Below are 23,661 nucleotides of genomic sequence, written 5' to 3'. Positions count from 1 at the left end.
ACACACAAAAACATGAACATTGTTGCACAGAACGTATTAATACTTGTTGCGTAACAGCTGAACAAACAAACCATCTGTCTTCTAGCTGCTGCTCTCCCACTAAATAACCAGCCAGATACTTTCAATTACTGGCATTTATTTTAGATTTTTTTTTAGATCTGAGGCAGGCAGCAGATGTAAAAAAAAAAAAAAAAAATTTAAAAATGCAACAGGCGGAGCTTTTTCACAACGGACATGTTTGACTTGTCAAACGCAGGTGTGACTAATATAATCATCAGTTGCTACAATGGTGCAGCTGAGTCCGGTGTGAAAAAACTATATGACAAAAAAACTAGAGCTGCAGTGTTTAGTCGATTTAACGATTAGTCGATCAAAAGAAAAGGTGTTATTTTAATAATCAATTAATTGTTTTATTTTTTTGAGCAGAAATACCAAATATGGTTGCAGTTATTTATCATGTACGATAGTAAAGTATATTTTATTTGGTTTTTGACTGTTGGTTGGATAAAACTAGCAATCTAAGGACATCACTGTGGGCTGCAGGGAAGTTGTGATGGGGGGCTTTTCACTTCTTTTTGATGTTTCATAGACTCTTACTGTGGATTAATCAGTAAAGAAAATAATTGTTTGTTGCAGCCTTAAAATAAACCTCTGACTCTATCATGGAAATCCATATTCAGGTTAGTAAGATTTATTCAGAGAATGAGAAGTAGTACAAGCACACAATTGATAAAATTGGTGTTTCTCATCAAGCAGAACAGAAATCCAAATATTGAAGAAGGTTTTAAACATAAACAGGTTGGTAGAAAAGTTTGGTTTAAAACATGCCAGGAAACAAACCAATGACCTCCTGTTGGACGCTCTGGAAGATGATAAGCAGCTCTGTTAGGTACAGTATGTTTAATTGGTAACGTTTTACTTTATATACACCTTAAATACTATATAAATGTCCTGTAATTTTTGTTGAGTAAATTGCAGATATCTAACAGTTAATTTTTAGGGTATTTTACAGAGAGAATGAAACAATTTGGTGCAAACTATAAGAAAAAAAAAAGTGTGAAGTTTGTTTAGTGCTGATTCATTATATTTGGGTCAGGTTGTTAATTTGCAAAAATTAGACTCTTAATTCTTTCACTGACAGAAAATACTTAGTTTGCATATTAGGTTGTTTCTAAAAAAAAAAAAAAAACTATAATGAGCACATTTCCTGTATATCACTACATAACTCTGTCAAAGAAATGTCCTAAGAACATTTACACAGCAGCTACTTTTAGGAAATTATTCAAACAACCTAATATGCTGAAATATCGTTTGACACACAAAACTACACAATGAAAACTATGTTAATTTAAGTGTCGCCAAGAACTATTACGTATGAACCCAAATCTAATGAATTGGTACTTACTGACTAAATCAATTTAACAGCTTTTCTGTTTTTTTCTTATAATAATAATAATTTTTACCAAATTACAACTCCTCTCTGTAAAATGACAAAATTCACCGTTAAATACCTGACAATGACTCAGGAAATTAAAATGAAGCGTTACCATTTGATTTATTGCACTTTATCTTTTGAACCCTCAGCGGAAATGAATCATGAATGTGTAGTAATTAGTCTTATTCATATTCCTGTTTCCAGTAAAAATTAAATCATGCACACACAAAAAAAAAATTGTCAGTAATTCACCAACATAAGTCGAACTCTACCATCATACAGATATAAGCTTCATACTGGAAAATAGATTCACCTTTCAGCTCTCAACTGCTGCTTGGTGTTGATCTTACATGTCTTCTTGTTATCATAACTTAAGGAGAGTATCAATTCACAACAAATCACTGATAATATTTCAACAAATCACACAGCATTTTAGATTTTTAAGTTTTTTTTTTCCTCCACATGCCTGTGTTTCCACTGGTTGTTCATATTTTCATCCATCACTGTGAACAAGATGTCTGTTCATTTATGTCAAAGTAACATTAACTGTCCCCTGCTTGACAAAACAAACAGATGTTTTTTAATTAGTTTGCACTTTACACTGCGTTACCACCCAATAATAATGTCAACCAAAAAAAGCAGGAACTCAAACACATCACATACTGCATGCATGTGAGTGAACCATATTGGCATTTCTCCTTTTTGACATCAAGCCTATATTCAGGAAGTCACAGAAAAAAAAGCTGAATTCCTTATTTACCACCTGAAAGCTCAAGTGAACATTTTATCTCTGCTCTGTTCCTCGGTGCAGAGGATCGGAGGAACTCGCTGGAACTAGGCAGTCTGCATCTCCTCCTCTTCCTCAGCAGACTGGTAGTGTCGGTACTCTGGTCTCAATTCCCAGGTGCTTTTGTGAGCTCCTTTGCTGTTGTACGTGCCGATTTCCTTCATGATTTCCTTCAGGTATGTCTGGACCACACAGAGGAGAACAGGTTCAAATTAACGGATGGTGACCAACAGCTTACTGTATATTTGTCGTATCTGAAATATGCAACACTGGAGGAAGTATTCAGAGTACCAGCAAACCAGTGTAAAAATGTACTTAAGTACAATGTTGAGGTACTTTACTCAAGTATTTCCATTTGATGCTAATTTATACTTCCACTCTACAACATTTCAGAGGGAAATATTGTACTTTCTACTCCATTACGTTTATTTGACAGCTTTAGTTACTTTTCAGATGAAGATTTGACACAATGGATGATATAACAAGCTTTTAAAATACAACACATTGTTAAAGATGAGTGATTTTTTCCCTCTAAACTGCTCACATGCTTCAATTTCAATAAATGTTCAAATGATCCAATATTTCACCAAAAATCAAAGATTAGAGAAAAAGTCCTAAAACTGAAAACAGATTTGTGAATCAAAACTTTGTTTTTTCTTCTTTCCTCTCCAATTAATCATCTCACGACCCCTCAGATTTATCAGGTGACCCTTCAGAGCGGCTCGACCCCTAGGTTGGGAACCACTGGACTAAACTAGCTAACTGTAGATAAAGTAGTTCAAACTAGCTCCACCTCCAGCAGCTACAACAGTAACATGCTGCTCTAACACTGATGCTTCAGTATTAATAATCTAGTGATGTCATATATGATAATATATCAGTCAGAGGGACAAAACCACTACTTTTACTGCAATACTTTAACTACATCAAGCTGCTAATACTTATGTTCTTTTACTTAAGTGGGATTTTTCATGCACAACTTTTAATGGAGTATTTTTACATTGCTGTATTGGTACTTTTACTTAAATAAAGGATCTGAGTACTTATTCCAACCACTGCTGCTTTCTGAATGGAAGAAAAGATTGAATAAGATCTGACTGGCCAATTTATTACTCATTAAAATAGTGGGTTCCCTGTGACTCTACTCATAAACGTACACACAGCTTTGTTTCACATTTTTATCTAAACAGGTAAAACTGAAGAGGCACAAATCCTGGACAGCAGCCTAGAATTTAGAAACCTTTCAGTGTGAAAGAGCCTACTCTCTGATAACCACTGGGTGTCTCTGTTGCACTTGTAGACATGTGCTCGCTGTGCTTGATGAATAGCACCAATGTGGTTTCAAGACTTTTCATAATGGGCATTTCGGTTACTTCAGTTCATTTAATTTGAGTGTTAGCCAAGTGCTTTAGGAGAGAAATGATGGAGTGTATTGCGGCGTTTGACTCCTACTCAGCCGATGGTTATGCAATCAGATGCAATCAGAGGGAGAGAAGGACCTCCAGGTCTCATCAGCACCTACACATTGCTGTTCTCTGCTAGCTGGAACGAATCCACTGCGCTGTATCGATTCATCTCTTCTCTCTCTGTGTGTGTGTGTGTGTGTGTGTGTGTGTGTGTGTGTGTGTGTGTGTGTGTGTGTGTGTGTGTGTGTGTGTGTGTGTGTGTGTGTGCATGTTGGCCCAAATTTCAGCCACAACAGAAGTGTGAGCAGGCATGAACGTCATGCTGTGGGCGATTTGTTCAAATTTAACAAATCAAGGTGGATAGTGGGCAGGTGTATTTTTTTTTGGTCTTTCCAGTTATATTATTACGTGTGTGTGTGTGTGTGTGTGTGTGTGTGTGTGTGTGGCTCACCACAGGTTGTTTGGTGATGTCCACCAGGTCCTTAATGTTGTAATACTGGTGTTTCTCAAAGGCAGAGAAGAGCATGTCCAACACCACCTGCCGCTCGGCTCGCACCATCTTCCCTTCCGACTTCTTCTTCTTCTCATACTCCACCTTAGAATGACACTGAATATTACTACTAATACTACTGATAAATACTGCTACTACTACTACAACTACTGCCTCTACTACTGCTGCTGCTTCTTATACAGCTACTACTTGTGATACTATTACTGCTACTGCTAGGTTTACTGCTGCTACTACTACTAAATTTTTTAAATCATAATGAAAGTATATACTGTAGATAATATTTTCATTTGTAGTTATTTAAAGTTGCGTGTTACATTAAAATATACTTGGTTATTACCTAGTTAATATACAGTATTTTCTTTCTTTTTCTATTTGGCACCGGCTATGGAACCGGACACAGAACAGGACTCTGAGTCAATAGTCCACAGGCTGTTGGTCCGGACTGGTTTTTCGTGCCGATAGTAGTTTGTTCTATTGGTACATAATGGATATCTGGAATTTATCGCCAGACCTCTTGTAGACCACTTTTTACCATCATGTCAGGCATTTTAGTGCAGTATCACCTGCAAGCAAATACATTCCTCCATTTTGAAACCATTTGAATACAATCAATACCAATGCACATGCGTACTAATTATAATATACGTAATAAATAATGCATTTAATTCCATGAAGGAATACGTACCAAAAAGCCACTTCCTTTCTATTTATACTTGCTCTTAATTGTGCAGAACATATTTGTACATTAAAGGGTCACTCCTGCAGTTTAGTATTATGGTTCCATAAAGTTAATGGGGAGATATTCTGACTTATAGTCTCAGTTGTGGGTCAAATCCTCAAAACACTGGACACGTTGCTTGTGTAGGATCAGGCTACATATCCTGTAAAAGACTCAGTTGTATCTTTTGTTAGACTTGCCCTGATGTAAATGCTAAAGTCTGTTCAACTACATGTCCCCAGTTTGTACTGCATAATAAAACTACTACTGAAAAATATGACAAGTAAACTGAATAGCGCGCTACATCTGCCCTCCGCCATTTTATTTCAGTGTCAAAATTCTGAGTGTGAAATGTATGCATTATACAGGCCCTCACAAAGAATGAAAAAAGTAGTGTCCACAACATGGAGAATCCAACTATGCAATGTTTATAAATGTGAAAATCACTACAGCTGTCAGTGATGACGCAAAATGACTATTGAGTGTTTGTTATAAAGAGAGTTCTGAACTAAACACCAACACATCATAATCTAATTTAAACCGATATGTTGCACTTGTTAGCAAACAGCTGCTTATGTACATGGAGCAACATTATAATTAATTTGGAGTTGTGTTTTTGTCCACCTGGGCCAATACTCCATCTCCTTTAGCTCTGTTAATCTGTGTAATCTCTAACAACTCCTGAGGGAAATATCTGGCTCTTTAGCTGCTAAATGCTCCACTATGTTCTCCAGCAGGTCACTAACTGTGTCTGTTTGTTGTTTGGTGCTAAGCAGGTAGTGTACGGTGGGTTTTTAGAGCTTTTTCTCTGAAAACAGCTGCCTCCTGCGGCTGAAAACGACACTGTGAGAGCAGTGTAAGTGAACCGAAACAGTGAAGTTGCAGCCAGATGGCAAAACAATGAGCTGAAACTCACTGTAAAGCTCTGTGAAGCAGCAGAGTTGCTCCTCTTCTCTGTAGGTTCATGACGAGGAGTGACGCCGCTCACATTACACATTTAATACATTATAATAAAAATCATATGTTGATTATAGATGCTTTATCTGCTGTAGCTTTAGCTGCTATAGCTGCTTTAAATACCTTTTATGCCACTAGCGTAATAATATATAGTATAATACATAATATCAACCACACAGTATGACCATCATTTACATTTTATATACAGTTAGTGATTCAGACTGCTGAGTGACCTATCGAATACTTTTTATAGGCACAGTGTACATGTCAGACCTGCAGTGACCTCCATTACCTCAGTGCAACAACTTTTTTTTTTTTTTTTTTTTACTTTCTACTATAAATTACTTTGTAACAATATTACTTTATCAAATGGGTGATATCATGTTTTTGAATCAAACTGGTTACACACATAAATACAGCCTTACTGTGACGAGCACTCACATTGAAATCATGATTGGCCACAGGCTTGAAGACTGTAGTGATGGCTCTCTCCAGCTGCTGTGACAAACGCTGAGGCTTGGTGGACTCTTTCATCTGCAGCCTGACACACACACACACACACACACACACACACACACACACACACACACACACACACACACACACACACACACACACACACACACACACACACACACACACACACACAAACACAGTTTAAACCCAGGCTCTCTCTGCTCCAAACTTGCTTTGTGTTTTCTATGATCTAACTTGATCTCCGCTGACAGATGTGCCTGTTGGCATGAAGGCGGCTGTCAGCAGCTTAAGGTTAAACTAACCAAATAAGTAATGGCAGCTGCTCTGTTCAAAGATATTCTGCTTTCTATTTATTTTTTTTTGACTTTCATTCATCATGACTTGGCAGGTCAGTGAACACATTTTATTTATACTGAGGGCCGAATAATACATCAAAGATTGTAGGCCTGAAAGAAACATTAAACACAAGGCACTGCAGCTGCCTGATGTCCTGCTATTATATATTCATTATGATATATTAACCATAAACAATTTGGTAAAGCTCGCTGATGCAAATAAATATTTCTGTCTACATACTTCTTTTTTCATCTCTTGTCTCATTTATGTTTAGACGAGACATATTTCATCCTCCATGTGTTACTAAACAGAAAATCAAGACAGACATCATAGGCATCATAAATAAATACCATAGAATACCATGACGAATCAATAAAGAAATACCACATAAATAGGATTCTAATTATGTATCTTAAAGGGGACATATCATGCACATTTCCAGGTCTTTATTTATATTCTGGAGCTCTACTGGAATATCTTTTACAGCTAAAAAAAACTCCTCATTTATCTTATAATGGCCCTTTATGCAGCCCCTCAGTTCAGCCTCTGTCTGAAACAGGCAGTTTTAGCTTTTGTCTCTTTAAGGCCCCCCTCCCGATGACCCCACTCTGTTCTGATTGGTTAGGTTTAGGAAGCTGCCCATCAGCCATAGATGTATTATAAGAGCTGGATAGGGTGCCGCCACTCAGCCTTGTAGCCAATTTTTCTCAGTGGTCACTTGCGGTATTAATAGACCATCACAATAGAGACGTCTGTAAAACTGACACCTCCAACTGCAGAACTGCAGGTCAATTATGACTCTCTCTGTTACGAATTTTTGATCCATGGAGGTTTTATATTTGTAAAACTTTCCTCCAGCCGAGAAAAGTGATTTAAAAATCTGTGATGTCATCACAATGTAAAGTCTATGGGCTGAAGGGGAACTTGTGGGCGGAGCCAGTGGGGGAAAATACTACTGTGCATATTCAGTGGGCTGCACAACAGAGAAGGAAACCAGAAAGCTAGATACTTTTTTTGACGTATGTGCCAGCTGAGCAATTCTTATTGGACTGAATGGGCGCCATTTTCAGTCCAGTATCCAGATCTTATAATACATCCAGGCCTTCAACAGACATCTGCCAGCTACGTCAACAAATCATGCAACAAACTATATATACAGGATTTCACTACTTTTTCTCGTTCTTTACTTAAAATGTCAACTTCTCATATACATCCCTACATGTTCACCTGGGCTTTTGACTGGCAGGGAGCATTTTTACATACAATAATCTGAGGTTTTGTAACTTTGACCATGTTAAGCACAGATATCCAACATCGTAACAGTATATAAATAACAGAAAACCATAAAAAGCATATGTCCCCTTTAAAATGATTATTTTTTAATCAGTTTTTACTCTTTAAATGAAAAAAAATGTGGAAAAGTGCTACATATTATCACTTTATGAGCATCTGTGATGAAGTTTCTACCAAAACTGTTCTTGAATCATGTTCTTAAGGACACACATACACACACACACACACACACACGCCTCCATGAAATAATGTCCTGCCATGATGAAGGGACATTTGTCAGCTGCCATCTGAATGGGATATATTACAAAACTGGAGTGAAAAGAGAAGACTTTGCTTGTCAAGTCTGAAATGAAATACAATTGGACAAATGCAAGTTCAGTGTGTAATCTACTCACATATTACCATCTGTGACAGTATGACAGCACAGAAACCTAAAAAGATAGTTTGATGACCAAGACGGTCACAGAAGTGAACCCTTTTTTTTTTTTACATGACCCATCCCCTTTAAAGGATTTGACTTGTGATTTTCTGTATTTTTCTGGTTGTCAACAAATCTCATGTGCAGACCAAGAATCAATAAGATATTAACCCACCACTGTGTGTGTGCAGAAGCGCAGTTCTGTTTACAAACCTATTGATTTTGTACTACATTATAAATTTCTCAAAAGAACTTCAGCACAAAATCAAGAGGTTGTGATATGAAGCACAACAAGATGACGAAGCAAATCCGCACATGTAGACAGCGGCAGTTTACTATCATACTGGCATACATGGCTCACTAACGTGTTTTTAATAGTTTTTGGACAACAATAAAGCTCTGCGTTACAAAGGAATATAATATATCAGGCTTTGGACACACACACAATACTTGTAAGTAGGATGAGCTCATTGTTGGTTCGCCTCTGCAGATGAGATTTGTTGACAGTAAGAAAAATATAGACAATCACCAGGCAAATCCTTTACAGTGTGTTCCTGTGATGTGTCTTGCTGGTTTGAATGTCTGACACAGAAATGGTCTCGCACACTAAAGCGAACTGTGTTTGTGTGTTTTTGCTTTGGGTTGTATTGTAGCAGTGCATCTGCCAGTGATGCAGTTGCTATAGCAATACCATCCACTAACTCTGGCTGGAATAACGGATTCCAATGAAGAGGAGACGATGTCAGAAAGCAGTAAAAAAAATAAATAAATAAATAAATAAAAAATGGCAGAGTGCACTGAAGTGTTTACAGTGTGTACACAAACTGACAGTGACAGTGCAACATCATTACTTCTCTACTCCTGCTGGAATTCACAACACTGAAATTTCAACAGCACATTTTTGGAAAAAAAACCAAATGCTGCTGTAACCATTTTATGTATTTAATGTGCATTTGTGTGCATATGATACCTAAAATTGTATGAATAATTCATCAGTAGTAAGTCTGCTCCCTCACTGTAGTGGAGACACAGTGACATATTTTGCCACTCTGAAATATTACACATGGCAGATCATTGTTGCCAGGTGTAAATCTAAAATGTCAGTTTTTGAAGACAAATTGATGACAGTGTATTTTGACTTTATGGAGGTGTTTATAAGTTGAAGGGAAAACTGCTCAAAACAAACATATTGTCGTTATTCGGTGATAACATATTCTGCTGTGCTTTCATTTTTTTTACCTACATTTTCATTTATATATTTCTACTAAATGTAGAGTCTTGTTTTGTTGGGTTTTTTTTGCTCCATCTCATCTTTCTAACCCAGTGAACTGTGAGGCAGTGTGACATTTACAATATTCTGACACAATTCTGAGGCATGTTTAGAGCGCTCAGTCTCTCCAAACTGCAGCAATGTTCAAAGTTCACTCACTTCTTCAGCTTCATGTAGTTGTCATTGACGACTGGTCTGCATTCAGCTCTGTGCACCACCGTCCCCTCCAGACTGATTTCATCTACAACAAAGACAGTGACTCAGCAGCTCAATCGTGATTCAGATACGCTGGGTTTGTTGGAGAAAATGTAACACTCTTTACATCAGCCACATTTACTGATGTAAACTTCATTAACTCTTTTGAGTAGTTTTTCAAGTATGTACACTAGTATTTGCACTTTTATTATGCAATAGGAAGAATTTGGTTTTATTGTACTTATTTGAATTTATAACAATGTTTTCTTTGTTCTCATAAATTATATTTATTTATTTACTGTTTTGGGATTATTGGGTGGGGGGGTAGAGTAGAGTCAGCGTTAGAGTAAAAGCAATACAAATTTGAGTAGAAGAAGACAATAAAAGAGTAGATACATCCAATTTATGTAATTATTTAGACTGTTTTGCTATTTCACTACAAGTTGATATAAAATGTTCCACCTGATATCCCAAAACCCTGCCTGGAGTCCATCAGATTTAAATAAGTGGGTGTGATTTATGCCACATTCATGTCATAAGGTAGTTACTGTGATTACCAGTTTTCGACTATAATAAATACAGTAATAATAACATAATAAACTAAACTAAATATTTAACTAAATCATCATTCATGTTGACATCCAAGTTATAATTACAACTGGGAAACAGATTTTTCTGAAAGCTCCAATATATTCGACTTGGCGCTTAGTAATTCAGAAGTTCCTGAAAAGGCAAACAAACTTTAGTAAAAGTCCAATGTCCAAGGTAGGTAAATATGAAAAGGTGCAATTATACGCACATAACGTAGGTAAAAGGCTATTAAAAAACAGCACCAATGGACGATACTTACAAACATCCAAAATGTTACATTTTGACCTGATCCGAAGATCCAACTTGGATTGAAACGTCCATTTTGAATTAAAATTGTAGCTCTGGAGTAAGTGTACAGGCTTGTTCTTAGGTAGTTAAAAACACATTTAAAGGACCAGTGTGTAAGATTTAAGGAGATCTATCGACAAAAATGTAATATAATATTCATAAGTATGTTTTATTTAGTGTATAATAATCTGAAAATAAGAATCATCGTGTTTTTGTTACCTTAGAATGAGCCCTTTATATCTACAGAGGGAGCGGGTCTTCCACGGAGGCAACCATGTTGCACCACCATGTTTCTACAGTAGCCCAGAACAGACAAACCAAACACTGGCTCTAGAGAGGACCTTTCACGGTTTTCATGAGTTTAGCAGCCACAGTAGGTTCTCCTACACACTGAATTTAGTGCTGTGTTGTCAATGCTTGTTATTTCTAATCCTAACCCCATAAGATCTAAGGACATTTTCCACAGATCTCAACACAGAGTTGTGCTGATAAAAAATCCAGAAAAGGGTAAAAAAAAAAAAAAAAAAAAAAGTTCGGTATGACTCTTGGTGGCGCTGGATGTTGAGCCAAAAGTAGTCACGGAGGAGACCCCAGCTGTCACTAACAGAGCTCAGCAGAGACGGGAAGAAGTGCCAGAAGGACGGTCGCAGCTCCATGGCCGTTTAACAAACTGTAATGACCAGAGTGTCACTCCACATGAAGTCACACTCTCAGCAGTGGAGGCTCTCTGTACTAACTGAGAGGGTATAAATAACCAGGTAAACTGTGGGATTACGCTCTTACGCCACACAGGTGTTGTATCATATTGTGCAAATGAAAACATCCTCTAAATCAGAAGCTTTCACTGTAGAATATTTGTGCTCTTCTGAGCATTACACTGTGCTGCTAGCTTAAATCTAACAAACCAACACAGCAGTCCAGCAATATATTTATGAAACTTATCAGTTTTTGATGAGAAGTTTACATGTTTTCTGTTTTTCGTTTTAATATATAATATAATACGATTAGGCTGCTAAATTGTTCTGGGTAATATGTCAGCTAATGTTTGCTTATTACAAATATATTGTGATCGGTGTACATGTTGGCTGATATCAAAAAAACCGCAGCACAGAAATGCCAAGTATACTGTACGTTTGAGGTAATTTGGGAACTGTGTCTCCATCACTTCACTCACAAGCTTATTTTTCAACTGCTAAAATGTCTTTTTCAGTACAGATTGTGGTCACAATTCCTAAACAAATTTAAGGGATGCTGGCTGAAGAATGTTTATGTAAAAAAAAAAAAAAAAAAACATATAAAATATTGTTATGGGATTTTTTTGTTTTTACTTCTAAATAACAACCTGAAAAATGCAGCACTGGTCAGGCTATAAAGCTGATTTCATCATCAAATATGATCAATATTTCCACTCTTTCCTATCATATATTCTCAGTTTATAGTTGCACACTTGGCTCTTGTACAGTCGTCTGCTTCCTCTACTCACTACCTGATTTGGGAAAGCCCTAAATATGGCAAACATACACAAAAACTGACCTCAGACTTAGATACAGACACACCTTTCATCAAAACAGTAAATCATGTGGCCATGATGATGCTAGAGAGACTTTGTGACAAGAAGCCAAAGACCGAACCCAACTGAAAAATCTGTGGAGAAACCCCTCCAGTCTGCCTAAATCTGGGTGTGTGCGCTGGCAGCAGCAGCCTCAAAAATACTTTCAATGGCTGTCAGTCGTACCTCAAATGTACCTCAAACCTACAAATGTGTAAAAATGTAAAATAATTGGTGTTTAACTATAAAACACATTTAGTATTTAGGGTCATTTGAATGTGAAGAGCAGGATGAAATGCTACCATTTTCTCCCCTTCAGAACATGTTTTCAGCTCTAAATATGATTTGGAAAGCATACAGTCACCACTGAGCCAGTTATGGTCATATACAACATGCAGCTTGACATTTTCAGCTATTTCTGATTCACCTTGAATTTGTTTTTTTGTTTTCTTTTGTTGGATTTCTCTTTCAGAAGGTGCTTTAGCCAATTATTCAACTGTCCAACCCACATGAACCATTTAATGTCTCTTCACATCCTCTGTTATGATCATGAATCAGCTGTCCAGGAAACTGGTGGAGTCCAGTTGGTGAGCGTTGGCGTAATATTGGCACCAGCTTGGTCTATTGTGCATTGTTGTATGATTTGGCATCGATTTTGTATTTGGACATATAAAAAGGTCTGAGAATCTGCTACATTTTCACGCCTATCAGTTAACAAAACCAGCAGAGAGAGACGCTCAAAGAGCAAACAGCGAGAGCACGTCCACAGAGAGCTGTAGAGGTCAACAATTAGGTGATGAGGGACTGATAATGAGCAGACTGACAGGTCCAGATGACCTGCAGAGGAGGGAGAGAGGCTGTTTCTCTTCCAAATTCCAGAAACAGTTGGGCATCCTCGGATGTAACATGCTGTAAAAAAATCAAGAATTAGTAATTCCTCCAGGGATCCATGCCAATTCCCTCCCTTGTCTCCATGCTTCCCTCACTGGCATCTTTTCTTTTTCTCTTGGAACGCGTGGGAGAGAGGCAAAGAAAAATAAAACTGTGAAATACATTGTGCCTTCCCTCTCAAGCGTCATCTGAAGCGACGTCAGTTGCCAGTGACGGCGGCACAGCAGGATCTCCAGTCAGTCGGCTGCTACTGCTCTGCGGTAGCTATTGCTCTCTTTGTGTTTTCACCGATAATGTGATGTACTGTCCAGATAATAAGGGTGCGTGTCACCACTGCTCCTGCTGTTCCTGTTTCATTGATGTCCTTCCAAATGACAAAACTGCATGTAAAAAAAAAAAAAAAGTGGCTCTGCATGTCGTCCCATAAAAGCATCCGCACATGCACAAAAAACCTCTTTTCACACCACGTACAGCTCTACCCACAGTTATATTTTTAAATGTACTGGATGCACGTGGGCCATTTCTACTGGCAGCAAAGCATTTTTGTATTCAATCACTATTTGTGTCACCTGTGTAATAACTGTAATACACAAAATGCTGGAAATGTGTCCAAATAATTGATTACCTAAATGTTTTAGGGAAAAAGTGAAAATGTCATTTTTTCGTAAATAAATAACACAGGTAGACAATGTCACATATTATGGAATATATTAAGGCTACTGTACTATTAATGATTATTTTCATTATTGATTAATCTGTTGATTATTTTCTCCATTAATCGATTAGCTGTTTGGTCCATAAAATGTCAGAAAATGGTAAATAATATACAATATTCTTCTTCTTTTTTAAATTTTTTTTACTGTGAACAAATCATATAACAAGACCAGAACCAAAAAGCGTGGATGTGTTTCTTAACACTCTCTGATTCTCAGCCTCAAATTCATTGGTTCCCACTGGAGACATAAATCTGTGAAAGCAATAATATATTTTCAGCCACTGATTATTACACATTTGGTTCTCTAGTGAGTATTTACAGCAGCAATGGGGGTTTGTGGGACTGAGTCAAAATGACCATGACTCATGTTCATGATAAGGAAGGAACATGTCACCCAGTGCAACACTGTGGCTCATTTATGTGTGTTTTTAGTTGGAATTTAAACAACAATGGAGCTTTATAGCCTTGGATACACAGACGACACTTGTTGGTTTTAGTCTTTGAATGGAATTTGTTGACAAAAGGAAAATTAGTTTGTTGTCAGCCTTGTTATTCAATTAAAAACAGCCTTGATTCGTTCAGCGCTACTTAAAGCTGAACTAATGCAGGTGCAACAGCTGTGGTCACCATAGTAACCAACACATGCCACCTGACATCACATGTCATGCAACGTTCCATCAGCCGACCGCAAGAGTCCGTTTTTAATCTTGAGGCAACAAACACTTACATGTCAGCGCATGTCACATCGTTCACTAATGTTCATCTGTGCCTTTTCCACAAATGGATGCAATTATGCACAATTATCAGCTGGTGAGTGCCAGAGCACGTGCCAGCGACACGTCTAAAAACACACCCACACACATGAGAAACGTGTGCACACATGCGCACGACCACTGAACATGCTACACCGACATCCCTGTTGTGCATTCGCTAAGGTCAAACAGGGTCAAGGCCATGAAGAGATGAGGACTTCTTCCTTTTCTGCTTCCTCTCTTCAGGATCCAGAGGGACTGTATGTAGGAGAGAAATGTCTTTCTAAACATGGAAAGACTGAAATACTGTAGACAAAGAGAGAAAGAGGACCAGCTTGGGAAGTGGACTGACCACAGCAAGTGTAGCTCAAGGCTTTTATGTGGAGGAGGAACACTTGAGATAAATAGAAGACTCCTGCACACTGGCTTCACTAAGTGCTAGATCAATGTTTTGGTCCAAACCATCAGCAGACATTCAATATCCTAATTTTCCTACGCATCTCTTATTCAGGGCTGCACAAGAATTCAATACTCTCCACCTGATGACGAAGAGTAGAGGCTGAGATTTACGGCTTTGATGTAGCCACGTGGTGGATTGTAATGCAGTTATCCAGCTGCTTTCATTTATAACAGTAATATCTATGTGGTATCATGAATACGATGGGCCTCATAATCTCTTGTACGAATAGATTTCAAGTGGCTCGTACAAGGGATTTATGAGAACATATCTCATTCACCAGTTTTCTCATATCCAGAATTTTCTCTTAAGTACAAATTAAATTTACGAGTTGTCCAGACCTGATGTATAAGTCATGCAGAGGAGAGAAAGAAAAACACTATTTAGCCCAATTTGGATGGGCTTAACATTACAGGGGGAGATGGGGAATTAAATATTCACTGTGCTCAGACATGAAACACAATGATATCATTTGGTGTGATTACACTTTCAAAAGGATTTCAATGCCTCTGATGTTCATCACCAATAAACGTCCGTAAATCCACAGATTCTGCTTTCGTCTGAGAATCATCATGTTTTTAAGTTTTCTTCAGTAACAAAGTAAGTCATTGTTGTCTGTACATCCATGCGTACATTGCAAACAGGAACTGCTAATAGCGAATTTAGCGTATTTCTAATGGCACCAATTTGCCAAAATGTAAACAAATATGGTTTACCGATATGGTTATAACACTTGGGTTTTTATATGGATTAAATAAATAAAACATGTTAATTAGTGAGCTTTAGAGGCAGGTCTGTGCCTGTTTGACTGAGGGCGGAGCTGAGCGACACACACACAGAGCAGAGAGGCCACAGCGGACAGGATGAAGCTCTGAATTCACACAAGATCCGGCAATGCTGCACCTTCTCGCGGAGTTGTGCTGAGGTGTGGATGTGTTTATATGTGCTTCACAACGCAACCACTGTGAAACAATCAGAAAATAATGTTTTACCTTTCCACTGCTTTGCCTTGATCTCTCTACCACCACTCCCTCTCTTCATTCACACTCTAGCTCGCTCGGCCACTGCTCTCTCTCTCTCGTCATTGAGCCGGGAAGGAGGGGCCAACTTTGAATAGTTTGTTGACAGCAACCGCAACAAATCCTGCATAGTCTCCCTTTAAGTTATAATCACTCTTCTCTTACATTGCTGTGTAACATACACAGACACACACACACACACTTGCTCTCTGCCTGCCCATCATGTCATACTCTAAATTACAGAGGCCTGAATTGAACACAAATAATGTCAAAACAATATCAGCAAAGTGCAGACACAGTCTTGAGTGTAGATGCTACTGAGTAATGATCCACAATATTAGAAACACTCACGACTGTTCAATGATTTCTGCTCTAAAACACATTCTGAATGTTTGTATTTCTGACAGTCCATGATATATATAAGTGGCAAAATTCTTCCATTCAGAAGCTGAGTGCCTTCAAGCAGCCTGGCTTTCAGCAGCCTCTGTTTCACTAATGTGTTTACTGAATTTAAGATGCTTTGTTTCCAGTGTTTGGAGCTGTTTTGCCGAGGGCTTGGTATTTTTATCTCCATTTGTTTTTTTCTCCCTCTCTCTTTTGCATTTCAATTGGAGATTTATATCAACATTATCTGAATCAGCCTTTAATGTTTAACATGCTCACCATCTTAGTTTAGCATGTTAGCATGCTAACGTTTTCTAATTAGCGCTAAACACAAAGTACAGCTGAGACTGATGGGAATGTCATCACAAATTTGACAAATTTTGACATGACAGCGGCACTAGATGAAAAGTTAAGGGATGATCAAAGTCATTAAAATTGATCCTAAGGGGGGCATCAATGTCCATCAGATTTCATGGCAATCCATCCAATAGTTGGATAGGATGGTGTTCATCAGCCTCGTCATTGCTTCAATAAGTCTCTGAACTTTTCTGGAGGGATGAACACCGTTCTTCAAAAAGATATTCCCTCCTTTGTTGTTTCGATGATGGTGATGGAGAGCGCTGTCTAACACATCTGTCTGACACATCCTCTCAAAGGCATTCAGTTGGGTTGAGATCTGGTGACTGTGAAGCTACAGCATATGATTCACAGCATTTTCATACTCATCAAACCATTCAGTGACCCCTCGTGTCCTGTGAATTGGGTCATTGTATCCTGGAAAAGACCACTTCCATCAGGATAGAAATGTTTTATCATAGGATAAAGGTGATCACTCAGAACAACTTTGTATTGATTTGCAGTGACCCTTCCCTCTAAGGGGATAAGTGGACTCAAACCATGCCAGCAAAATGCCCCCCAAAGCATAACAGAGCCACCGGATCCCCTAACTGTAGGGGTCAATCATTCAGACCTGTACTGGTTTTTCAGTTAATTTGTCACCTGTCTGAATATATATGAACAATAGAGTTTAATTGAAGCAGATAGGTTTTGTCTTATTAGCTAACACAAACAATGAAGATTGTGTGGTTTTTTTTTTTAAATTAATGATTCCTTGATCAACAAACATGTTGTGTCAGTTCAAATTTGGTGTAACAAATTAGGTCGGCTTGACAGCAAATTCTCGGGCTGCTTTTTGTTGCCAGTCGGCCTCTGGCTATACTACAAATACAGATCTATCTCCAAAAGACATCCTCCGTATTTCAGTGTGTCTCCAGGATAAAAATCTGCCATGAAGACAAAAAGAGCTAAAGATGCTCCTGGGAAATTAAATCAGAGTCTGACTGAAGATTATAAAGAATTTGTTCAAGCCAAATATTTGTCATGACCAGAATCATTTTTTACAGAGCAGCGTGGCTAACAATTAAAACAAGACACTGCAATAATCGCTCCTTTATTAAATAACGCAGTGATGTGATTTCACAGCAATTTTGGCATATTATCTCTGTAAAACGACACTAATTTAAAGCACTTTTGTTCCTTTACAATGAAACACCACTTGATATAAAATAAACCCTCAGTGAGATCAGCGAATGACTGAATGAAACCAAAAAAAATGGCATTACCAGTTTAAATCTGCTTGATTGTAGTCTATCAAATAAATGAAAAGGCAGTATAAGAAAAAGTTCAGCAGAAAAACATATTGAAAGGTATTTGGAAAGTATAAGACCTGTATTAAATGTATATACGCTATTTAAACACATCTATTTGCATTACATTTAGATGTTTCATTAAGAGTAGAGAAGTGCAAAAGGGCCGAGTGAAGACAACAGAGGAAGAGAGAGACAGATGCGAAGGTGAGAAGGTCACTCGTCCACCCCCTCACGCTCATCTCTTACCTCCATTTGCTCCGAGGCCCTTTCCTCAAAGCTCTGACCTTCCTAATGTTAAACACAACAAACAGCTCGCCGCCCACCAAGCCTCCATCCACCATCGCTGTCTCTGTAACTCTCTAACCATCCCTCCTCATCTGTGTTTCAACATATACAAGCCACAGAGTCTACATACACTACAGTTAGACCAATAAATACAAATAGGTCAGTCAAAGACCTTCATCAGCCTGCTACATGGACGCTGCTCTTCAGTATTGTAAAACCACAGCTGCCTTACAGTTCTTCCTTCTCTCGTTTTAAGGGTCACTAACCTAAAGTTCCATTTAGAGTCTACAAAAATAACATTTTTTTTTCCAAACACAAGGTATGACCCATTGCATAAGCTGCCTGTTACTGTGCCTCAGGCTCTACATGTGACCCTGTTTTTTTTTTTTGCACTGAGATCACTCTCCAATAAAACTTTTGGATTATTTCATTGCCTCTAAAACGACGCTATTTAACTGCCTCTGATCTCGATTGAGATGTGATTGAAGCTTGGTGACCTCCTGGAAAACACACTAACTTGGATTTTCTTGTAAATCCTTTTAGAGGGACCTACAGTCACACAACATCTGTACAATGCCAAGGCACAAAGGCACACAAACGACTTAACACTACTAACTTTGCGAGATCAGTTTTTAGCATGTATTTACATCGGAGACATCCTCTTACTCCTTATGTTTATGACCTTGTCATATTATCTTTTCTTCTGAAGCCATTCGAAAGTCTGTAAAGGCTGTAAGCGATGTAAACTAAACCTTCTGATATCACCGCTGATGACGGTTTGCAGGTACATGTGATGAGTTAATGATACGGGTGCTATAAAAAGCCACAGCCATACATAATGACAGCTTCTCTGGCCTTGTTGGAGAACCTCGCCAATGCAAAATCGGTGAAAATTGTGTCAATTCTTTGCTGTTCTATTCATCAGCAGGTCTAAAGACTGGTGGAGCAGACAAGTACTGATATGCAAACAAAAACATGTTTACATCTACCTGCAGCTAACTGTGTGAGCAAGAATCAGGCAAACAGGTAGAGATGGGATGAGAAAGTGACGTCTTGTACGATGGTATGACAGAGAAATACTGTGTATTGCTACATCACGCACTCAAGTATGTGGAGTAAGACAAGCACAACACACTGATTGAATCACGTGCAAATGTGTTGCCACGGTTACCTAATAATTTACATAAATACATTGCTAATACAGATTGAGTATTGTAGGATAGTTTAGTTTTTTTATTTATGCTAAAATCACATATATACTATCAAAAAAATCCTGTGGTCAATCCATTGGCTTTCACATCACCAATAAAATGTCTGAAAGGTGTTCACTTCGCACCAGAGTCTGGCTGACAGCTTTCACACCAGCCCAACGAACTGCATTGAACACAAAAAAACGCACTAGAGTTCATTTTAATCAAACCAAACAGGTTTGGAGTGAAAACTGAGTCATGAACCTGCACAAAGAATTATGCATCTGTCCCGTGATGGTTCACATTACTAGTTCCTAATTTGTCAGGTCAAATTTTATGCACCTCACTCCATCAGGTATAAAACACAACAGAAAAAGTAAAATTGAGTCTCTTTACTCTTTAATTTTCTCTTTTTCCACACACACACACCTGTGACGGAGCCTTGTGTATTAATGATGACAACAAGGAAGCAATAAGGGTCTCCAAATATAATTTTCCATTAGAGCTCATCTCTACAAAGCCTAGAGGCTGCTTCATTAAGCAAATTTAATGATTCTGCTCATTAACTTTGAAGTGATTTTCTGTCTGAATCAGTATTCCACCCACTCATTGTGATTTTAACGTGGATAAGCAGCATCTAGTATATGCAACAAACAAGCTTCAAAGTGCTACTACGGTAATGAACTGGTGGAAAATTTGATTATCAGCCGACTGGGCAATTTCCTCTCTCAAACTTAAAAACTCATCGGCTGTTTGCAAGTTATTCAAAATGTTGCCTCGTGGGTTTTAAAAAAGGTCAAGTAGAGCATGTTTGCATGTTTGATGTGGGTGGACTATAACTCAGTGTGGTACATAATATTTATGAACTTGGTATATCAAAGACCATCTTTGTAGGGTTGGAGGAACTCATGCCCATCAGACCACCAGAACTAAAGCAGCAGTGCAATGGATAAAAGGCTAATATATGTAGCTATTATTGCATAAATACAGGGAACTGGTGTATATATCAACTGCTCTTTTATTCCAAAAGTCATACAAGAAAGGGACGTACATATAATAAAGCCCTGGAGGGCAGGAGTGGATGAAAGTGGTTCAAAGGGAGAGAAACTGCCTTTAAGGGATTGTAATGGCAATATTTATCATTTCAGTTTGAGCCATTTGGTTGCCTCTTTAGGTTGTCTATTTCTTAAAGGGAAACTTTGGCATTTTTCAACCTGGACCCTATTTTCCCATCATTTTGTGTCTAAGATTAATGGGGACAACCAGTCCTGAAAGGGCAATTGTGCCTCATCAATGTACATCTACTAAAAGTGCTTGTTTTTGCCATTGACAGGCTCAGATTGTTATTATAAGTGGAACATTATGGAAAGGATCCATACAGAGAAATAAAATGTTTTTCTTTGCCTTTTGCTCCGGTCTGTTTGTTATTGTGTCTAACGTAGAAGACTAACTAACAAGAAGAAGTCTCACTCTGAAATATTGCGATACCTAAGTTGTTGTTGAAATCAGCTAAATATTCAGCCATGACTTTTGAAAATCTTTTAGATAACAGTAAGCTACGCTCTCTGTACTCCAACACGACAGACTCCTCCCGGCGCTCCTCTCTCCAACTCTGTCATGGCTGATTATTTAGCCGATTTCAACAACTCAATTCAAGATTTCAGAACTTTGAGTGAGACTTGGTTTGACACTATAACAGAAAAACATCTTATTTCTCTGTATGGTCCTTTCAATAATGTTGTCAGACACTAACAATCTGAGCCTGTCAATGGCAAAAACAACATCAACGGGGCACAATTGCCCCAAAAGATTACATTGCAGCCTGTTTCACAGCTGCCGGCTGCAGCACTCAATACTGGACCAATTTCAAAACGTTTTGTCCCTGTTAATCACTTAGACACAAAATGATGGGAAAATAGGGTCTAAGCTGGGAAAATACCAAAGTTTCCCTTTAACATTCAATCATACATCCATCTCGACTTGAAGGGTTACTCAGAAATCCACAGAAGAATAGTTTGACGCTTTACTTTTCTCTCCAAGTAGACATGAATAATTCTACTATTATACAGAGAGATTGCATCTTACAATGTAAAAATAATCAGAATCAGAGTCAGAGAATCATTAGCCAAGTATGCAAGGATGCAAAGAATGTGTCTTAGCGTTTGCTCCCACAGACGCAACATAGAAGAATAAAAACAGAGCAAACATTAAACATTAAAGATTAATATCAAAATGCAATTTTTAAAAAGAAGTCCATAAAACAGTGAGTGGAACATGTGACAATGATACGCTCCACTAAAACCCAGGCCATGCGTCGACTTGTTTAAAAATAAAAAATGCATTAATCTGATCAGTCTGATGTATCGGATTAACGTTAACACCAGCAGACTCTCCATAATGAATAAAAAGATTGACAGCTGTGAGCTCATACAAGACCCTATTTTAAGTGGTTGCCATGCCACCTTCACAGCAGTCAGTAACTCCATGTTTCACCACAAGCTCTTAGAGCAGCTCCATGAATAATTCACCACCTTCAACACGGAAGGAGAGTCTTTGCTAACAGTATTTTGGGAAATTTAATTCAACCGTCATCGCTGACAGTTTGGTAAAGAAACACAACAGCCGTAGCAAACAGATTCTCACCGACGTTGAAGATAATGATCGTCCTCGATGAGCCAGTTGTAATCAACAGGAGAAGAGGCAGAAAGCAGGTCAAACCTCCCACAATCCTCTCTGCTGTATTTTGGCCTCGTTTGCAATTCTAGTTTGGCGTTGTTGAATGATACCACTAATCACTTATGATTAGAAAAGAGAGAGAGAGCCATCACTCCAGGATCTGCTACTAAATAAACAAACATACGAACGTACACACACACACACACACACAGAAATAAATGCAGGCATTTCAGAAACCCACATCAATTACCCCTGAGGTCACAGTGTTTGAGTGTTTGCGTGAAAATTAAGCTTGAATAATTCCCTGTGCAATGAACTTCCATTCACAGCAGCAGCTCTGGTCTCAGGTGTAACTAGTTGATAACGTATTGCACAAAAAAAAGACACCTGTGGCTCGCTGTATCTTGAAAGAAGGATGAATCTTTTCTTTATTTCTGTATAGATTGTAACTGATGGGAAAAGAGCCAGGATGACTTCCATGATTGTGTTATCTGTCAAATTAAATTTGTTATATATTACATGCACAGTCAGTGATCAGGACCAAAAACTTAACCTCTCAAGTGAAAGATAAAAGTAAAAATCATTCACTTTCAGTCTTGCTTGCAAAGTTAAGAATAAAAGCTGTGAATTTCTTTTGCTCTATACACTATTAAGTCTTTAGCTTCTGTACTGTGACATATTTCCTAGTGAAACAGTATAAATCTGAAGCATTAAATCAAATCCTGATACACTGCGATGCGAGTACAGCATGATACGAAGCTGTAGAGAGAAACCGAGCTGTCGAGGACTGCTGGCTTCCACACACCCCTCCCTCACCCGTGTTGTTAGATCAGGAGGAGGAGGAGGAATGAATAATTTGGACTTCAGCCACATTCTTTTGGAAATGAAAACATTTTTGTCCACTAATATCCAAAACAAACACCTCCTATGATATTGCTCTGCTAACTACTCTGACCCAGAAGTGGTTAAGTGCAGTTTTATTTGATGAATGCCGTTATGTAGTTGCCATAAATCACTTTTAATTGGATATATTTTTGTATAGAAGTTCAAGATGAGTCATGAAACATATGGAAATGTTTTACAGGAAGAGAAAACACTCAAAAATGATTGTTTTTTCAGTGTTTATTTGACACATAAGAAGAAATAACTGAATATTTAACACAGGGAGACATGATTAAAACTGGGTAAATGTATTTTTATTTCACTATAAATCACTCAGGAGGTCTTTTGTACTTCTAAGTTGGCTCTTTGGAGCATTCTTAAGTGTAATTCTTAAAAGTTTCATAAATACAAACCCAGAGAAACATGAATCTTCCCTCCTTTTTAATTTGCTTTGCTAAATAAACAGGTGCATGCAACAACACCTTTATTTCCACACCTATTTTGCATATGAACGGACTGCTGAGAAGGAG

At 38.0% G+C, this 23,661-nt stretch overlaps 1 protein-coding gene across 1 annotated transcript in view; it reads right to left on the bottom strand.

Annotated features, from left to right (window-relative positions):
* Positions 1-1,992: 1,992 nt before the first annotated feature.
* Positions 1,993-23,661, bottom strand: part of LOC121907654 (general transcription factor IIF subunit 2-like) — a 54,670-nt gene continuing 33,001 nt past the window's right edge. Inside the window, exons 5-8 of the mRNA XM_042427338.1 lie at positions 9,768-9,849; positions 6,256-6,355; positions 4,080-4,223; positions 1,993-2,404 (exon numbers count right to left, since the gene is read on the bottom strand). Of these exons, the coding sequence (XP_042283272.1) occupies positions 2,270-2,404; positions 4,080-4,223; positions 6,256-6,355; positions 9,768-9,849 (461 nt within the window). The 3' untranslated portion in view covers positions 1,993-2,269. The remainder of the gene's footprint in view (positions 2,405-4,079; positions 4,224-6,255; positions 6,356-9,767; positions 9,850-23,661) is intronic.

This window comes from Thunnus maccoyii, chromosome 11, assembly GCF_910596095.1.
Source record: "Thunnus maccoyii chromosome 11, fThuMac1.1, whole genome shotgun sequence".
NCBI classification, from domain to species: Eukaryota; Metazoa; Chordata; class Actinopteri; order Scombriformes; family Scombridae; genus Thunnus; species Thunnus maccoyii.
This window is presented reverse-complemented; position numbering and strand designations above follow the sequence as displayed.